The sequence below is a fragment of the Micromys minutus genome (assembly GCF_963924665.1).
Source record: "Micromys minutus genome assembly, chromosome: 1".
Lineage (NCBI taxonomy): Eukaryota > Metazoa > Chordata > Mammalia > Rodentia > Muridae > Micromys > Micromys minutus.
Window position 1 is genome coordinate 30,671,989 of NC_137969.1, and position 16,135 is coordinate 30,688,123.

At 54.0% G+C, this 16,135-nt stretch overlaps 1 protein-coding gene across 7 annotated transcripts in view; it reads right to left on the bottom strand.

Annotated features, from left to right (window-relative positions):
- Positions 1-16,135, bottom strand: part of CAMK2B (calcium/calmodulin dependent protein kinase II beta) — an 89,623-nt gene that overhangs the window by 18,780 nt on the left and 54,708 nt on the right. For 4 of the 7 annotated variants that reach the window (XM_080930513.1, XM_080930510.1, XM_080930511.1 and 1 more), the window contains exons 4-13: positions 13,814-13,868; positions 10,753-10,818; positions 5,950-6,022; positions 3,485-3,587; positions 3,330-3,413; positions 2,755-2,849; positions 2,512-2,634; positions 2,137-2,220; positions 1,328-1,370; positions 291-365 (exon numbers count right to left, since the gene is read on the bottom strand). In XM_080930513.1, the coding sequence (XP_080786639.1) occupies positions 291-365; positions 1,328-1,370; positions 2,137-2,220; positions 2,512-2,634; positions 2,755-2,849; positions 3,330-3,413; positions 3,485-3,587; positions 5,950-6,022; positions 10,753-10,818; positions 13,814-13,868 (801 nt within the window). The remainder of the gene's footprint in view (positions 1-290; positions 366-1,327; positions 1,371-2,136; positions 2,221-2,511; positions 2,635-2,754; positions 2,850-3,329; positions 3,414-3,484; positions 3,588-5,949; positions 6,023-10,752; positions 10,819-13,813; positions 13,869-16,135) is intronic. The other 3 variants (XM_080930514.1, XM_080930512.1, XM_080930509.1) reach the window with 1 other exon arrangement.

The following is a 16,135-nucleotide window of genomic DNA, read 5'->3' on the forward strand; positions in this document are numbered from 1 at the left end:
CAGGGTCATTGGGTCTCCAGACTTCCAGAGGCCAGGACCAAGGGTCCCAGGCAAATGTGTCTGGGGTTTGATGCGACCTCTGTCTTACAGATAATGAGACAGAGAGAGGGGCAGCCTTATTGCCCAGGGTGAGGCTTCTGCTGGGATGTGACAGGAGCAGAGCTCCCAGGGGGCTGCCAGCCTCTGGGGAGGCTCTGGGGACCTGGCCAGTGGCTGCGTGCAGCAGGGGGGCTGCATGCCAACAGGAGGGATGGGCAGGAGCGGGTGGACACTGGGCAAGACACATCTACCTTGTTCCACCAGCCCCATGGTGGTGCCGGAGGCCGCGGTGGACATTGTGGCCGGAGCGGTGGTCTGTCTGCCCACTGTTAGCACCGGGTTAGAGACGAGGGGGGGGAAGGGGGCGGACACAGACGTGGGGAAGGGCGAGGTGAGGAAAGAGAAGAGACAAAGGAAGCAGAAGAAGATTAGAGTTAAAGTTTAGGTGGGGGATGGCTCCAGAATCCCTTTCTCAGGATAGTGAAACAAGATTGGGCCGATAGACACTGAAAAGCATTTGCCTCCTTTCTCCTTAGAACGCCCCAGTGGGGCTTCTTGTGCCCTGTGGGGCATGCGGGGCACACAGCAGACAGGACAGTCCCATTAGTGTTGGTGTGACTGTGTGCCCATTCCCGGCAGTACAGCATCACAGCCAAGTAACAGGAGGCAGGGTGCCAGATGCAGACGGACAAGGAGAGACGACGATGAACGCTCGCACATAGTGTCAGACGACGACGAAGAAGCCACAGACATAGTCTGGGCACTGGGGCTAACACTGTCCCCCAGATGGGCCCCATGGGTCTCTAACAGACCCTCGAGACTTCATTTTCCCATCACCCACCCGAACAACCAGGGTAGGCGGCCTGTCCAGAACCTACAAGTCACCCCGTGCGCAGATCTCAGTCTCACCCACCCCCACTTCAGCTTCTCCCACACACAACACAATGCTTAGAGTACCGAGGACAAGGAGGCCACAGGGCTGCCCAACAGATGCTTGGACGAATACAGGTGGCAGGCCAGGTGTTGGCAGCACAGACACTGGGGTGTCAAGTGAGGGACACAGACCTAACGACACGGAGGAGGCAGGACTGGGCATAGCAGACCTCGGTAGCTACCCAACGAGAAGAGCCAAAAGGCCTTCTGGGCGGAGGATCTTAGAGGCGAGGACAGAAGCTGGGCCCCTGTCAGCCTGGAGGAAAGGGGCCGAAGGCCGGTGAAGAAGAAGGGGGCTTGCTGTAGAACGAGGGTGGTACTCAGACACCATCTTCCCTGAAGAAGAATGTCTCACCTGAGAAATTCCGTGTGGCCAGCATAGTGGTGAGGATGGCTCCCTAAAGAGAAACAGAGACAGGGCCACCTTGTTAGTGTCTTCTGTCTCTGCCCCCAGAGAAGAGTTCCAGAGCCAAGCAGTTGCACTGAGGGAAGCCATACACCCATAGCTAAAGCTCACGTGGTCCATAAATCACAGTGTCAAGACTCCTGAGAAGTGGGCATGGCCAGGAAGTTCTGCCACCAGGATAGCACAGTGATTCTCAACCTTCCTAAATGCCATGACACCTTAATGCAGTTCCTCATGTCGTGGTGACCCTCAACCATAAAGTTAGCTCGTTACTACTTCATAACTGCCATTCTGCTACTGTTATGTTATGAATGACATACAGGACATCTGATGTGTGACCCACAAAGGGGTCTCAACCCACAAGTTGAGAACCATTCCTTTACCAGGCCCAGGGCAGTCAGGGCTGTCCTTGGGGCTTTGGGGAAGCCCAGTCAAGCAATGGTTCTAACTCTGTCCTAATCAGCACTGTCCACCTGCCTCCCTAACCTGCTGGGCTCACCTTCTGCTCTGCCCTTTACCAAACCTACTCTGGACAAGCACTTCTTTGGCCCTCAGGATGCTGAAGCAACCAGCTCTGCACTCAGAGCCAAGCTCGACCCTCTGGGCTGGTCCAGCATCTGGAATCCTCTGATCTGGACTTGTGAACAGGCATGGATTTGGGGGTGTCTCCTGCTTCCTCTTCTTCAGGTCTTACTGACACTCCTATTTCCAGCATGGGACCCCCCAGGACACAGGGATGGGAACTGAGTCCTGCCTACCTTGAGCTTCCGCCTTGCATTGAACTTCTTCAGACATTCCACAGTCTCCTGTCTGTGCATCATAGAGGCCACTGTGGAGCGTTGCTGTTGGGAGAAAGGAAGTCACAGGGCAGTGAGGATCTTTAGAAGTATCAGCCTTGTCCCCAGAGGGGAAACCAAGGAGGCTTAGGAGAGAGGTTCAGGGTGGTGGCACTCTAGGGCCAGCCATCACGACAACAAGAGATACTTGTTTCCACCTGCGTCCCCAACTTATTTCCAAGTTCAAGTCTCGTCCTTCACAGACCAGACACAAGGAACAGAAACCCAGGGCCATCTCAGGAGCCCTGGATAGACCCACCAGGAACTGGCCCCGAGAGGTCGCCAAGGGTGACTTACGCAGACCCATGGGTGCTTCAGGGCCTCATGGGCCGTGATGCGCTTGGCAGGGTTGATGGTCAACATCTGGTTGATGAGGTTTTTGGCTTCAGGAGTAACGGTGTCCCACTCAGGGGATGGGAACTACGGAAGGAAGTGGGGCACAGGGCAAGGCTGAAGCCCCTCCCCCGAGGCCGAGGCCATGGAGAGGAGGGAAGACCCAGGGTGTGGTGTCCCCCACCCTCCACACCGGGGTCCACTCACATCGTAGGCCCCAGCCTTGATCTGCTGGTACAGCTTGTGCTGGTCCTCGTCCCAGAAAGGTGGGTACCCCACCAGCAGGATATACAGGATCACCCCTGTGAATGATGAGGTGAGCAGCATAGCCCTGGGGGGCACCAGGGTCAGTCCTCAGTGTCCCTTTGTGCCCCTCCGCCATGGAGGGATGACACAGTCTCTAGTCCCTGTTCCATTCCCCACCCGGCTTCACTAGGGAGCCTGGCCAGCCTCTGCTGTATCCCCACCAGAAAGAGAAGAGCCCACCTAAGGAGCCACCTTGCCCTGTGGTCTGACAGCCCCTGGTCCCTGTATCCTGGTGTCCACTTGCTCTGGGCACAGACCTATAATGAGCACAGGCAGACAAACATAATGGCCTGGGGCACATTGGTAAACGTAGTCACCGGGTGAGATCCCTGCTAAGGCAGCCCAGAGGCAGGTATGACACGCATACTTGGCTCAGGGCAGGATAAGCCAGCCACCTGCACACTGCGGAGCAGAGGGAATGGTCCCAGAAACGCTACCACACACTCACCATGCAACCTCTCACACGCAGGTCTTACCACATGCCCAGATGTCCACAGGTTTGCCATATGCCTCCTTCCGAAGAACCTCGGGAGACAGGTAGCCTGGTGTCCCCGCAAATCCTATCAAAGGGGAAGGGACCATGAAGGGCCATGAGGAACTGCCAGCCCCCTGCCCGCCCCCTGACACTCACCAAACCATGCCTGCTGGTCTCCCTGAACCTCGATGGCCAGGCCGAAGTCTGCCAGTTTCACTGCGGCCCCTTTGCATTTGCTGGCTAGAAGCAGGTTCTCAGGCTACAGGGAGAGAGCCGTCAGGGCACAGCGTTCACACCATGAGCAGTTGTGAGGGGCAGGGGACAAAACAGAGATGGCAGCACTTTGCTGGACAGGGAGGCACAGCATGCCTCCCAACGTGAGTGTTCTAGACCTGGAGCTCACTTCCTTTCTGGGGACAAGGATAGCGGCCCCAGTCATTCTAAGGGAAGTTGGAGCTCAGTTCGAACTTGGATACTCTGCTTCCTAAAATAGGAACGGAACCTCCAGTTCACCCTCACAGACAAGCACAACAGTTCCAGCGAGGGGCTGCAGGGCTGCCTCACCGATAGAGGCCAATCTTGCCCTCTCCTTTCTGACACAGTGGAGAGTTCAGGGACTTGGGCAATGGTCTTCTCAGAACATGGAGGAACACCCAAGTCCCACCCAGCCCCAGTCACACTACTCCATCAGACAGACAGGAGCCATGGGCACTTGGTTGTCTGCATCCACAAGTGGGAAACGCACCCTCATGGAGAATCATTCTTGCTTCAGCTGGAGGGACATTTCTTTTGTCCTGAAGAAGTGGCCAGAGTGGCCCTTCTGCTATTGCTTCCCCTGGTCTAACCTCTAACCATAGCAATTCCCCAAAACCAGGTGTCTGGGCAGCATTCAGCTTCTGACCACTAGGACTTCAGCTCTGGGGTCCCCTTGGTGAGTTCACACCGTCAACATTCCATAGAGGCACCTCACTCCTGAGATCATACTGCAGCCAGACCACAAACTGCCACCCAGCCTGCTTTTGTTATTCCTCTCAGACTTCACATGGCTTTAATGTGACTCCTGGAACCAAAGTATGCCCAACCACTTGCAAAGAAAGACCTGGGCTTCCTGAGTTGGGTACTACGGGCCCATGGCAGGCTGGAGCTTTTGCTGTGGGTATGAAGTAAGCAAGCCCAAAGCTACAGATCTAGAACCTCCTCCCTTCTGGTGATAGGCAGGGGTCACATTCAGCCTTGTCCATTTTCATTTTGTTATTGTGAGCATGGCAGGAGCCCCAAGCTCTCTGCTCCCACCTTGAAAACATGTCAATCGCATTGGAACTCTAGAAAGTGCAGGGCAAGAAAGTCTGGGACCTTGGAGGAGGTAGCAGTTGGGCCATGGAGGCTGAGCTGCACTCGGGCTCCTTCACAACCATGATCTGAGACAAACCAGCCACACACGCTCTCTCCTGCCTTGTCTTGACCGTGTAGCTTCAACCTAGCACTGTGCCATCTATGGGTCTGCCTCATCAAGATGGGATTCCCTACGGGAAAGGAGGGACATTGTATTCTCTCAAAACGAAGGTCTTGTTTGCCCAACCTAGAGACATGAGGGGACACATGCTTTAGCCTCAGTGTTAACTCTGTGCAAGCGCAGTGTCCGCCCCTCATATAATCACTGACATATACCCCCTTGTCTCAGGGTCCTGTACACAGCTGACCCAGGTATGACAGAGCATGATGACATGCAGGGGGCATCCTGGGCCTGCTCTGTGTGACATCATCCCCAGAAAGGCTGCAAAGACTGGTCTCTAGCCTGTGGCCTAAGAAAGGAGTGACCATCCCAGTTAGCACTGAGGCTCAGGGGAAGGTTGGCCTTAAAGACATTCAGGCCAGGACTGGCATCTACAGGTGGATTCAACAAGAGGCTGAACCAGGCCTTGGAAGAGGAGAGATTGCAGGGGAGAAGGGAGTGGGGGAGGGGTCTTTAGATAGCTCAGAGTCGATTGTTTTTATCTCATGAGACAGGGTCTCATGTAGACTTGGCTGCCCTCAAACATGCTATGTAGCCTAGACTAACCTTGAACTCCTGAGCCTCTTGCTTCAGTCTCCTAGGCACTGGTATTAAAGGGACCGGCCACCACACCAAGCTGCAGATTTTCTTTTGAACAGAGCATGGAGCCTAGTCTAGCTGTGGGCATCATAGAACTGGAGAGAGATCTGAGAGGAATTGGCTAAGCCAGTCCACTCCTGTTCTCTTCGCCCTGCCTCAAGTCACCTGTGTCCCCAGCCTTGAGAGCTCCTTCTTGGTAGAAGACTAGAAAGTGAGACTCTGAGTATACATCTGTTAACTGGACAGTTCTAGAAGTGATCAAGGAGCTGGGTTGTTAAGTGTGCAGCTATAGCTCACGTATGTGCACACACATGCATTTACGTACCCAGTTATTTATATATACATGCATTCATGCCTCGATGTACACACATGTGCACGTGGCCCTGTCTAGATGCGGACACGCATGCACTCACACTTCTTCGTGCAAGCATATAGTCTGCACACCCCACCTCCCTCGTACGCCACACCTCCTGTTACACAGTTTGTAGGTGTGGGTGACAACCTGTCACAGAGCAGAGAAGAAACTCACCTTGAGGTCTCTGTGGACGACCCCCATTTGGTGACAATGGAGAACAGCCTCCAGGATCTGCTGGATGCAGTGACTATAGCAAACAGCAGGCAAGTTAGTTGAATGGTCCTGGGGTGGTCAGGGAGGGGAGCAGCAACGGGAGGCATGGGAAAGGCAGGCGTGCTGTGGAGTACTGGGGTTCAATCCCCAGCCTGGGGGGAGCAAGGAAGATGAGGGAGAATCATGGCAGAAGGAGATGCTGGCCACAAGGGAGTCCTTCCTCAGCCCCAAGGTCATCTCTTCTAGTCTTTGCTCTGCTTCCCCTGCTGGACCCAGATCTGCTTAGAAATCAGAACCAGATCCACAGCAGTAACTCAGAAGGGAAACACTCTGGTTTCAGCTTACCTCTCTTAAGGCTGAATTAGGCTAAAGGGACCCTAAGCTGTGGGCAGAGATGTCAGCTGTAAGTGAACCCTGTCAACGGTCGGGCAGGTAGGAGCATGAGTGTGGGCTGTGTGAATCACCCTCCCTGCTTTGGAGTGGCAACGCTGCATTACCGCCTGCTTCTTCATCTCAATAGATATGGCAGCTGAGTGTCCATCAGCCCAGCCTTATCCACACAAGGACAACTATTGGACAGGGTGCCTCTCTAGCCAGGAGACAGCTTAAGCACAGAAGTGCCCTCTGTTCCAGCTCTCTCCTAGTTAGTGACATCTATTGATGGCAGTCTCAGATCTTTCCTGCCTTCCACACATCAGGCTTAGGGCCACCAGCCCCATGGATGCAGAGGTCCCGTGACCTGTGCTCAACTCCCCAAAGCCCCGGTATCCTCTGGAGCCAGGCACGAGTCCCATGGAACTTCACCCTAGGGACAGTGGCGTGACCAAAGGTTGGCTTCCCTGGGGTATGGAAACAACTCTTCTCAAACAGTACCCCCATCCCCAAGGCTGGCCACACGTGAACATGACCAGCAAAGCACTGTGAATTATATTCAAGTTTTCTCCACACCCTTGACATCTGATGGACATGAACCCAAAGTGTGTGAGTTCAGAAAGAACCATGTCCAACATCTGGGAGGCAACCTTCAAAAATGTTACCACCTCTCATCTGTATGGGGGCTTTGAGACCCCCTTCTTCCTAGCCTTTTCCCAGGGTCCACCCTGATCCTTCTCCTGTGTCTGCTGTTTTCGAAAGGGCCATATAACCACAAGGAACTGCTATTTCTTGTGACATTCTATTTTGTCCGACACCACCCCTATTTCTCCTTTCTTTCTTTCTTTTAATTATTATTTTATTTATACACATACACTGTAGCTGTTTTCAGTCACACCAGAAAAGAGAATTGAACCCCATTACAGATGGTTGTGAGCTACCATGTGGTTCCTGGGAATTGAACTCAGGACTTCTGGATGAGCAATCAGTGCTCTTAACCACTGAGCCATCTCTCCAGCCCTGTCTCCTTTCCTTCTTGTCCCCAAGAGAGTCAGGCAGGTTTTCACTCAGGGTGAAAACCTCATCCCATGCAGGTTTGGGGTCAACTGAGTTCATGTCAAGGCCTGTAGGACTGGGCACAGAATGCCTCACCCAAGTGAGTAGAGCTCAGTCTTTCCATAGGCCAAATGCACATACACCAGAACCAACAGGGGGCACAGCTCTAAGTCCAAACTACTTCCCCTGGCCCGGCCATGTGCAGAGGGCCTCTGCTGAGTTGCCCAACGGCTGAGGGGCCTCTCAGACTATATGGAACAAAGAGCTGGGACCCGTGGCCCTATTTAGAGAAAATAAAGACTACAAGCTGTAGGTATCCAGCCATGTCTGTGGTCTGCACTGCCCTACTTGGCTGACCTCCCTTCTGTCTGGGATGTTCTTTCAAAGGACTGATTTACATGTAACCACAGTCAGTGGGAAGTGCCATCTGCCTACCCCGCCAGTGTGGGTCCAGCCACTGCAGGAAATGCTGAGGGACAGAGTTGGCACCTTCCTCAGTGAGCTTCCTCAAGCTCAGTCTTCAGAAAGGCCATTCATGTCCAGTCAGGTCTCTAGGCCAGGCCCTGAGGTCTTCCTTCCGTGATAACATCAGCAGCATGTGCCTAGCAGTAACACTGCCCTGTCCTCCTGGTCCCCAAGTACCCATATTTTGGTGCCCAGAGGTCTAGTCCATGCTGCTGGGCTAGTGACCCTCCATTTCTGGCATAAGCCAGTTCTCATGTAGGTGGAAGCCCCTCATATCTGTTGAGAAGGTCACTGGTGGTACTACAGAGTAAGTGGCAGGCAAGCCAAGGCTCTCCAGAAGAACGTGGAGCCAAGCTGTGGGAGGGAAAGTGACAACAGCACCTGTGACAGGCTAGGGCACTCACACAGCCGGAGAATGGCAGCATAGGGAGCCTTCTTCAGGAACTTCTCACGCTGCTCTGGCCCATGCTAGCTCCATCACCAGGCAGTCAGTACTTTCCTGGTGTCTTAGTTTGGAAGTCACTCTGTGGCCTGCATCACCGTCAAGCCACGTTGTGGATTCTCAGCTTGGGACTTAGCATCACAGTGGCTGGGACTTTCGGTGCATGCTGTTGTGCCTGGCTTCTAAGACTTGCAAGAACAAGACTTCAAAAAGGAACCTCCAGCTTCCTTGGATAGAAATGGGTTCAGAAAAGCCCCTCTTGTCGGTCTTCCTGCTCTGGGCATTAGAACTCTGATTCCACTGTATGGCCAGAGGGTGCCAACCCATCTCCCTGGTGCTCAGTTGTACTGTTGTCAGTGTTGGGATCCACCCTGGTGTGGGGTAACAACCCTCATGGGCGACCTAACCAAACTCCTCATTATGCACCAAAGCCTAAGACAGAAGCATAGAGGTTCAGCCAACAGAACGCAGGGATCCAAGTCCCAGCTGTGTGTTCTCCCTCCTCAGTGCAGGGAGCAGCTGCATTGAGAAAGACGCCTGGGTCACAGAGTGACACTGGCCTTAGGTACTGGGGCTGTCATACAAGTGGGGTGGAGCCTCTTTATGGGGATTCCTCGTGTGCTCCCAGCCACTCCCTGTCTTGAGCCCTCCTGGACCCAATGGATCTTGGACACGGTTGTCTACTCTATTTGTCTCCTGCATCAAGAAGGCTGGGGGGAGGGGGATCCAGGATTGAAGGGTTTTGATACAGGCCAGGCACCTTAGAGCCACCAGAGGGCGCTGTGGACCTTTCAGAGATCGACTAAGGCCAGAGCTGTCGTGTGGCCCTGAGTGGATTCCAGGTCTGTATTCTTGAAGTGAGAACTGACCCCAATAATAGAATCAGTCCCCTGGGTTGGAGAACCCCACAGTTTATGGGATTATAGGAATAGAGGAGAGCCAAGGGCTGGAAGACTTTGATAAGGAGAGAGTATCAGACAACCGCCTCCCACCGCCCTCTCTACAGGCTACTTGAAAGGGGCACAGCTTCCCAGCTTAATGATCCACCCATTTCCCACCTATCGTTTTAGGTCAGGGAAAGGGGCTCCCTTTCTCTTTCTGCTTTCTCTTTCTCTTATAAGTAGAATAAAAGAAAAAATTTTCCTCCAGTCTATAGGACAGACCTTTTCTAAGATATTTTGCAAAACACAATGGTTTTCCTAGGGGAACCTTTGAAAGGACTCAGTGCCCTTCATTTCCTGAGACTGAGGATTGGGGCCACAGGCTTGTCCCGCCCTGTCCTTCTCTGTGGCTTGGCCTCTGCTGCCTGGCTCCATGGGGAAGACTTAAGAGGCCACAATGAGCCAGGATGTTCATGGTTTCCCACAGGGACTTGGGGTCTGCAGTGAAAAGCAAGACTTCCTGCTAGTTCAGAATGGAGTCCCAGAAAGCTCATGCAAATAGTATTCATTTTTCTCAATTAGAGATATAATGCATATTCATTAAAGATGAGCTTTAAAATTAGAAGAGGTAGAAAATTTAAAACCACCCATAACTCTACTTCACAGAAAGGACCCCTGCGCCTCCCCCGCCTTTAAATAACACATCGATCTCTGTGGCCAAGCAGTAGTGGCCAGGGCCACAAGCAGAAAGTGACCATCCACAGCTATCCCTGAGATAAGACACAGTCAGGATGGTACTGACATGGGCCCCAGGAGCCCTTCCAGAAACAGACCCTTCTGTCTGGTCCCCAGCAGCCGTAAACAGGCCCCTCTGGGCCACCATCCTTCATTGCCTGGTGAGAAGGACTATTCAAACACTCATGAAGAATCTACACACATCAGAGACCTGTGGGTCTAGGGTTCAGTTCTCTGATTGGCATCCCAGCTGGGAGGATAAACAGCCCCTTGGCCCTGAACTAAGGTTTCATGTCTCCCTGGCCTTTTCCCATTGCCTTGGAGTGAGGTGGACACGCATTCAGGAGCTTTGCCTGGAGAACCAGTAGTAGCCTTTCTAGCCCTGGTACTAATACAATGTTGCGCTCAGGCAGAGTGGGGCCCCCAAAGCAGCAGTACTGATACAATGTTGTGCTCAGGCCTGGCGGAGGCCCCAGGTGGCTCCGGAGGACATTATGGATGGGGATTGGCTCCTGGCCTGTCTTTCTTAGAACGTCACATTGCTTGCTTATCTGTGGGAAGCCAATGGACTGTGGATGGGGTGTCCAAGAGAAAAGCAGGATGACGCCCAGGGCTCCTCCTCTTTACCGTTCTAAGAGCCGGGCTGCTCCCCACTCTGTGCTGACACTTTTACTCAGCTGACCTCTGAGGGGCCATGGAAATGACAGTGACACACAGGACAGGCACGGGTTACAGAAGGGGCAGGTGTGGCACTGAATGAGGAAAGAGCCAGAGGTTAGGAAAGGGATGCATGGCAGAAAGTTCCACACCCACCTGGCGTCAGCCTCGCTGTAGTACTCTCTAGCCACAATGTCTTCAAAGAGCTCCCCACCAGTGACCCTACGGAGGAAGCACATAGTCATGGATCCTGGAGATCCTTGTCACCCTGATACCCCATTACTGCCACTACTGTTACTTATCACTACCACTGTAATCACTGTCATGCCACCATTGCCACCACTACCACCACAGTCAGTGCTGTCACCGTCACCATGACCACCACAGTCATCACCATCACCATGACCACCACAGTCACCACCATCACCATGACCACCACAGTCAGTGCTGTCACTGTCACCATGACCACCACAGTCATCACCATCACCATGACCACCACAGTCACCACCATGGCCACCATAGTCATCCCCATCACCATGACCACCACAGTCAGTGGCGTCACCGTCACCATGACCACCACAGTCATCACCATCACCATGACAACCACAGTCAGTGGCGTCACCGTCACCATGACCACCACAGTCATCACCATCACTATGACCACCACAGTCATCACCATGGCCACCATAGTCATCCCCATCACCATGACCACCACAGTCAGTGGCATCACTGTCACCATGACCACCACAGTCAGTGGCGTCACTGTCACCATGACCACCACAGTCACCACCATCACCATGACCACCACAGTCATCACCACCATCACTTCCTCCGTCACTGTTCTCACATCATATTCATTACATCACCACGACCACCACCATTACTGCCATCATCTCTAACACCTCATCACTGCTACCGCCACCAATGCTACCGGCACTGGCACCACTGTCATCGCTGTTACCATCTCACCATCACCTCCATCCCTTGCACACACCCCTAGAGCCACAACTTATCAAGGGCATACTTGTTCCCACCCGGTGGCATGGGATGCTTCTTTCTTCACACCTGTCCCCTGAGAAAATTGTTTCTTGCACCGAAGTGAGCTCCCCAGAGCAGGCCGCACACAGTTTGAGCCAGGGCTTTCCAGTGTAAAACCCAGCTTTGTGACCCTTAATCCTAGGTCTGAGACTTTCTGGCTTCCCCTATTCAATGTCCGGCTGTCTTGGGCCAGATCTGAGGTATCACACGGTGGAGTTGGTGCCTGGGTCTGGCCTCCAGGGTGGGCTGAGTTCTTGAGATACTGAATTCCTGTCCCCATGAAGCCACAGACAACACAGGTATACTCTGCCCACACGCTCTCCTGTCCTTTGTCTCTGTCTTCATCCATCAAATGCCCACGGCAAATTGGAAATAGCAACACTGAGAATGTGTGGTTTGCACATTCATGGTCCAGAAGTCAGATCCAGCAGTAGCCCAGGTAAGGGGCTGTTATCCCCAGTGCTGAGATTTGATAGTTTTGAGTCTCAGCACAAAAGAAAGTTCTTGAACCAGGCTTTGAAAACTCAAGTCTAGACGAAGAAAATGGCATAAGGCCAATGTATCTTGGCGTGGAGCTACAGCTCAAAGGATACCCCTGGAGGTGCCAGCTCTGTGACAGGGCCAGACTCCCTGAGTTACTGCTTGTGTCAGGCACTTGAGTGTTGCTGTGAGGACACCAGGGTCAATCTCTTGGTCCAGAGTCGTAGGGCATGGAGCTGGGCCTCTATTGAGCTGCTGTGGGAGATGTGGGGGTCACTGTTGGGAGCCCTGCACTGTAATTTGCATGGTGTGTGCTGGTCACCCCCCCAAACCTGCGGAGCTCCCAATTGACAAAGCCTCGAGGTCTGCTGGGGTGCTACTAAATCACCTCAGAACCTACAGTCCTGAAGGCTCCAGGAGGAGGACATTTATGCCTTTTGTCCAGAACACCTCCTCAGTCTCTCCCTGCAGCTGCCTGTCTGGCATGTGCTGGGAGGTCTGAGAGACAAATGTGTCACACATATACACATGTACATATCCATCCCTCCCCCACCTACTCTCTTTCCTTCTCAGCTCCTGAAATGAGTGCAGCCACCAGGGATCCTGGGCATGACCACCTTACCCCACAGGCTCTGTTTCTGGAGAACAGAGGGTGGCGAAAACGATTCTGGGGCACACAGGGGGAAAGTGAGCCTGCCCCACCTCAGGCCATGGGACTGACGTCTCAACACAGATTCAGTCAGTCTGCAGCCTTGCTGATATTCTAGACGGGGTCTCGTGGGACACATAGAGGTAGCTGAGAAATAAACAAATTCCACGCGGGGCAGCCTAGCTCTTTACCAGAAGATGCTACAAGGCGGAGAATGCTAAGGCCTGCATGCCTAACGCCCTGGACACCTGTCATCTGAGGGAAGAGCTGAGAGGAGGAAGAGCCCAGGAAGGCTCTTCCTGTTCCCATTCAGCCTGTTGCTCAAGGGCAGCCAAAGGGCATGAGGTAACCATGGTAACAGTACCGGAGCCAGGTTTCCCTGGCTGTGCAGTCTGGAGGCCACCAGGACAGGCCAAAGCCCCTGGGCCCCCACCTAGCCCAGGGTCCTGAAGTAGCCCTGATTCACAGACAGCTAAATATAGTGCTGCTTAGCAGGAGCTGTCAAGAGTAAGGGAGATGAGATCATCGCTTCTAAATCCGGCAGGAAGTGAGAGGCGGAGTTGGCCCCGAACGCCTTCTCACTCAGCTACTGCACTCACACACACACACACACACACACCACACACACACACACAGGCCTGTATCCCCAAAACACACCAGTCACACTTATAAAACAGACATGCATGTATACTCATGGACTTTACACAAAGCATCTCTGTGCTTGCTCTCAGCTTAGGTACTGTCACACGTGTGCATGTACACACATCCTTCCACCCACCCTTATCAACACGCATGCTCCTGCCAACCCAGCATGGCAGGCCTTGCTACGTGGAGGACATCCTCAGCATGCCCGACTTGACTGTGGGTGAAAACCTGTGCAAAGCCAAACGAGTGCTGGCTATGGGTATGGCTGGGGACGAGCTGACCCCATGCAGGAGTGCACTCAGGGAGTGTCCTGATGTGGGGAAAGGCCTGCTTCTGAATCTGAGGAGGCTGTGGGCCCCATGCTGGGAGTGAGAGACGCTGAAGGTCCTTGGATCTGGCACTTACAAGTCAAAGACCAGGTAGTGGAAGCCCTCTTCAGAGATGCTGTCATGGAGGCGTACTGCAGGGACAGAGAAGTCATTAGGAATGGGAGGTAGCCCAGGATATTCCCTACTGCCCACCTCCACCCTGTCGGGGCCCACACAGCACCAATGTTGCAAGCTTGGAAAGGAAACTCCTTTATGTTGCCTGAGGCTGGGGGAAGATATGAGCTGGCTTAAGGTGCTGCACGCTGAGCCATAAGGAGCACCACAGAGCCCCAAGGGAGCACCACAGAGCCCCGAGGGAGCATCAAAGAGCCCCGAGGGAGCATCAGAGCCCTGAGGGAGCACCACAGAGCTCTAAGGAAGCACCACAGAGCCATGAGGGAGCACCACAGAGCCCTGAGGAAGCATCACATAGGCATGAGGGAGCACCACAGAACCCCGAGGGAGCATCAAAGAGCCCCAAGGGAGCATCAGAGCCCCAAGGGAGCACCACAGAGCCCTGAGGGAGCATCAAAGAGCCATGAGGGAGCACCACAGAGCCATGAGGGAGCACCACAGAGCCCTGAGGAAGCATCACATAGACATGAGGGAGCACCACAGAGCCCTGAGGAAGCATCACATAGACATGAGGGAGCACTACAGAGCCCTGAGGGAGCACCACAGAGCTCTGAGGGAGCACTACAGAGCCCGGGGGAACATCACAGAGCCCTGAGGAAGCATCACAGAGCCATGAGGGAGCATCACAGAGCCCTAAGGAAGCACCACACAGGCATGAGGGAGCACCACAGAGCCCGGGGGAACATCACAGAGCCCTGAGGGAGCACCACAGAGCCCGGGGGAACATCACAGAGCCCTGAGGGAGCACCACAGAGCCCGGGGGAACATCACAGAGCCCTGAGGGAGCACCACAGAGCCCGGGGGAACATCACAGAGCCCTGAGGGAGCACCACAGAGCCCGGGGGAACATCACAGAGCCCTGAGGAAGCATCACAGAGCCATGAGGGAGCATCACAGAGCCCTAAGGAAGCACCACACAGGCATGAGGGAGCACCACAGAGCCCTAAGGAAGCACCACATAGGCATGAGGGAGCACCACAGAGCCCGGGGGAACATCACAGAGCCCTGAGGGAGCACCACAGAGCCCCGAGGGAGCACCACAGAGCCCTGAGGAAGCATCACATAGGCATGAGGGAGCACTACAGAGCCCTGAGGGAGTACCACAGAGCCCTGAGGGACCATCACAGAGCCCTGAAGGAGCACCACAGAGCCCTGAGGGAGCACCACAGAGCCCCGAGAGAGCATCACAGAGGCCTGAGGAAGCACCATGGTGCTCTAGGCAGCATTTGTCCTTCTGTTGGCCCCTTTCTGCTCTCCTACTTCCCTTTCCAAGGGGAAACATAGCAAACAAAGGCTTACTGCTGAGCCCCTAACAGAAACCACATGGTCATGGGGGAGGTTTTTGCAGGAAACAAACCTATTCTATTCTGGACTATCCTCAGCAGGACGGAGCCTCCACTCAAAAGGATTACCAGGTGTGGTATCTTCCAGAGGCTCGAATCTTGACTTCTGACTCCTTTTGGCCAGTGAGGTCTAACAGTCTTCCTCTCTCTGGCCTATTTCCACTCAGTGCCTGCCTGGACTGGGCTGGGGCTGATGGGCTCTCAGGAATGAGGTACTCACACACTGTTGGCGATGGCATGAGGGAGCTGCACTGTGCACCAAGCAGGAAGGATTTTCTAGGAATGAGTCACTCTGGGCCCTGCTCTCCCACATGCATCTCCTGCCCTTTGTAGAACAGCACTGCATGCCAGGGCTGCTCTGAGCACCTTGCATGTGTTGGCTCGGTTAGTTCACCAGCCACCCCTCCAGGCTGCAGAAAAGGGAGCTTCAGCAGAGAGGCTGATGAACCAGCCAAGGACACACAGCCCACAAAGGGTGAACTGAGGCCTTGGGAGCTGGGGGCTGGCTCCAGCGAGTGCACTGTACTAGCCCTGGCCCTGGTGCTCTTGGCATCTTAAGTTCTTGCTGTCTTCCACCAGCCAAGAGGAGGGTGAAGAGCAGCCACCTTCTCTCTGGTCCCACAGGACTCCAGGACCTCAGGCAGAAACAGCCCACACAATTCCTCTTCCTGGCACTCTCCCCTCTGTCCTAGTTTCTAGCTGGTGGCTGCCACCCTCCCTCCTGGCACCATCCTGATAGTGTCCTTATGCCTTGGAACTCTGATCTGTACTATGCCTCTACTTGGTTCCAGGAGCCTTGACCCCATGATGTATTTCACCTTATGTATACCTTTAACACAGCAGGCCCCAGACCTTCCATAGAGATAGGAAACAGAAGAACA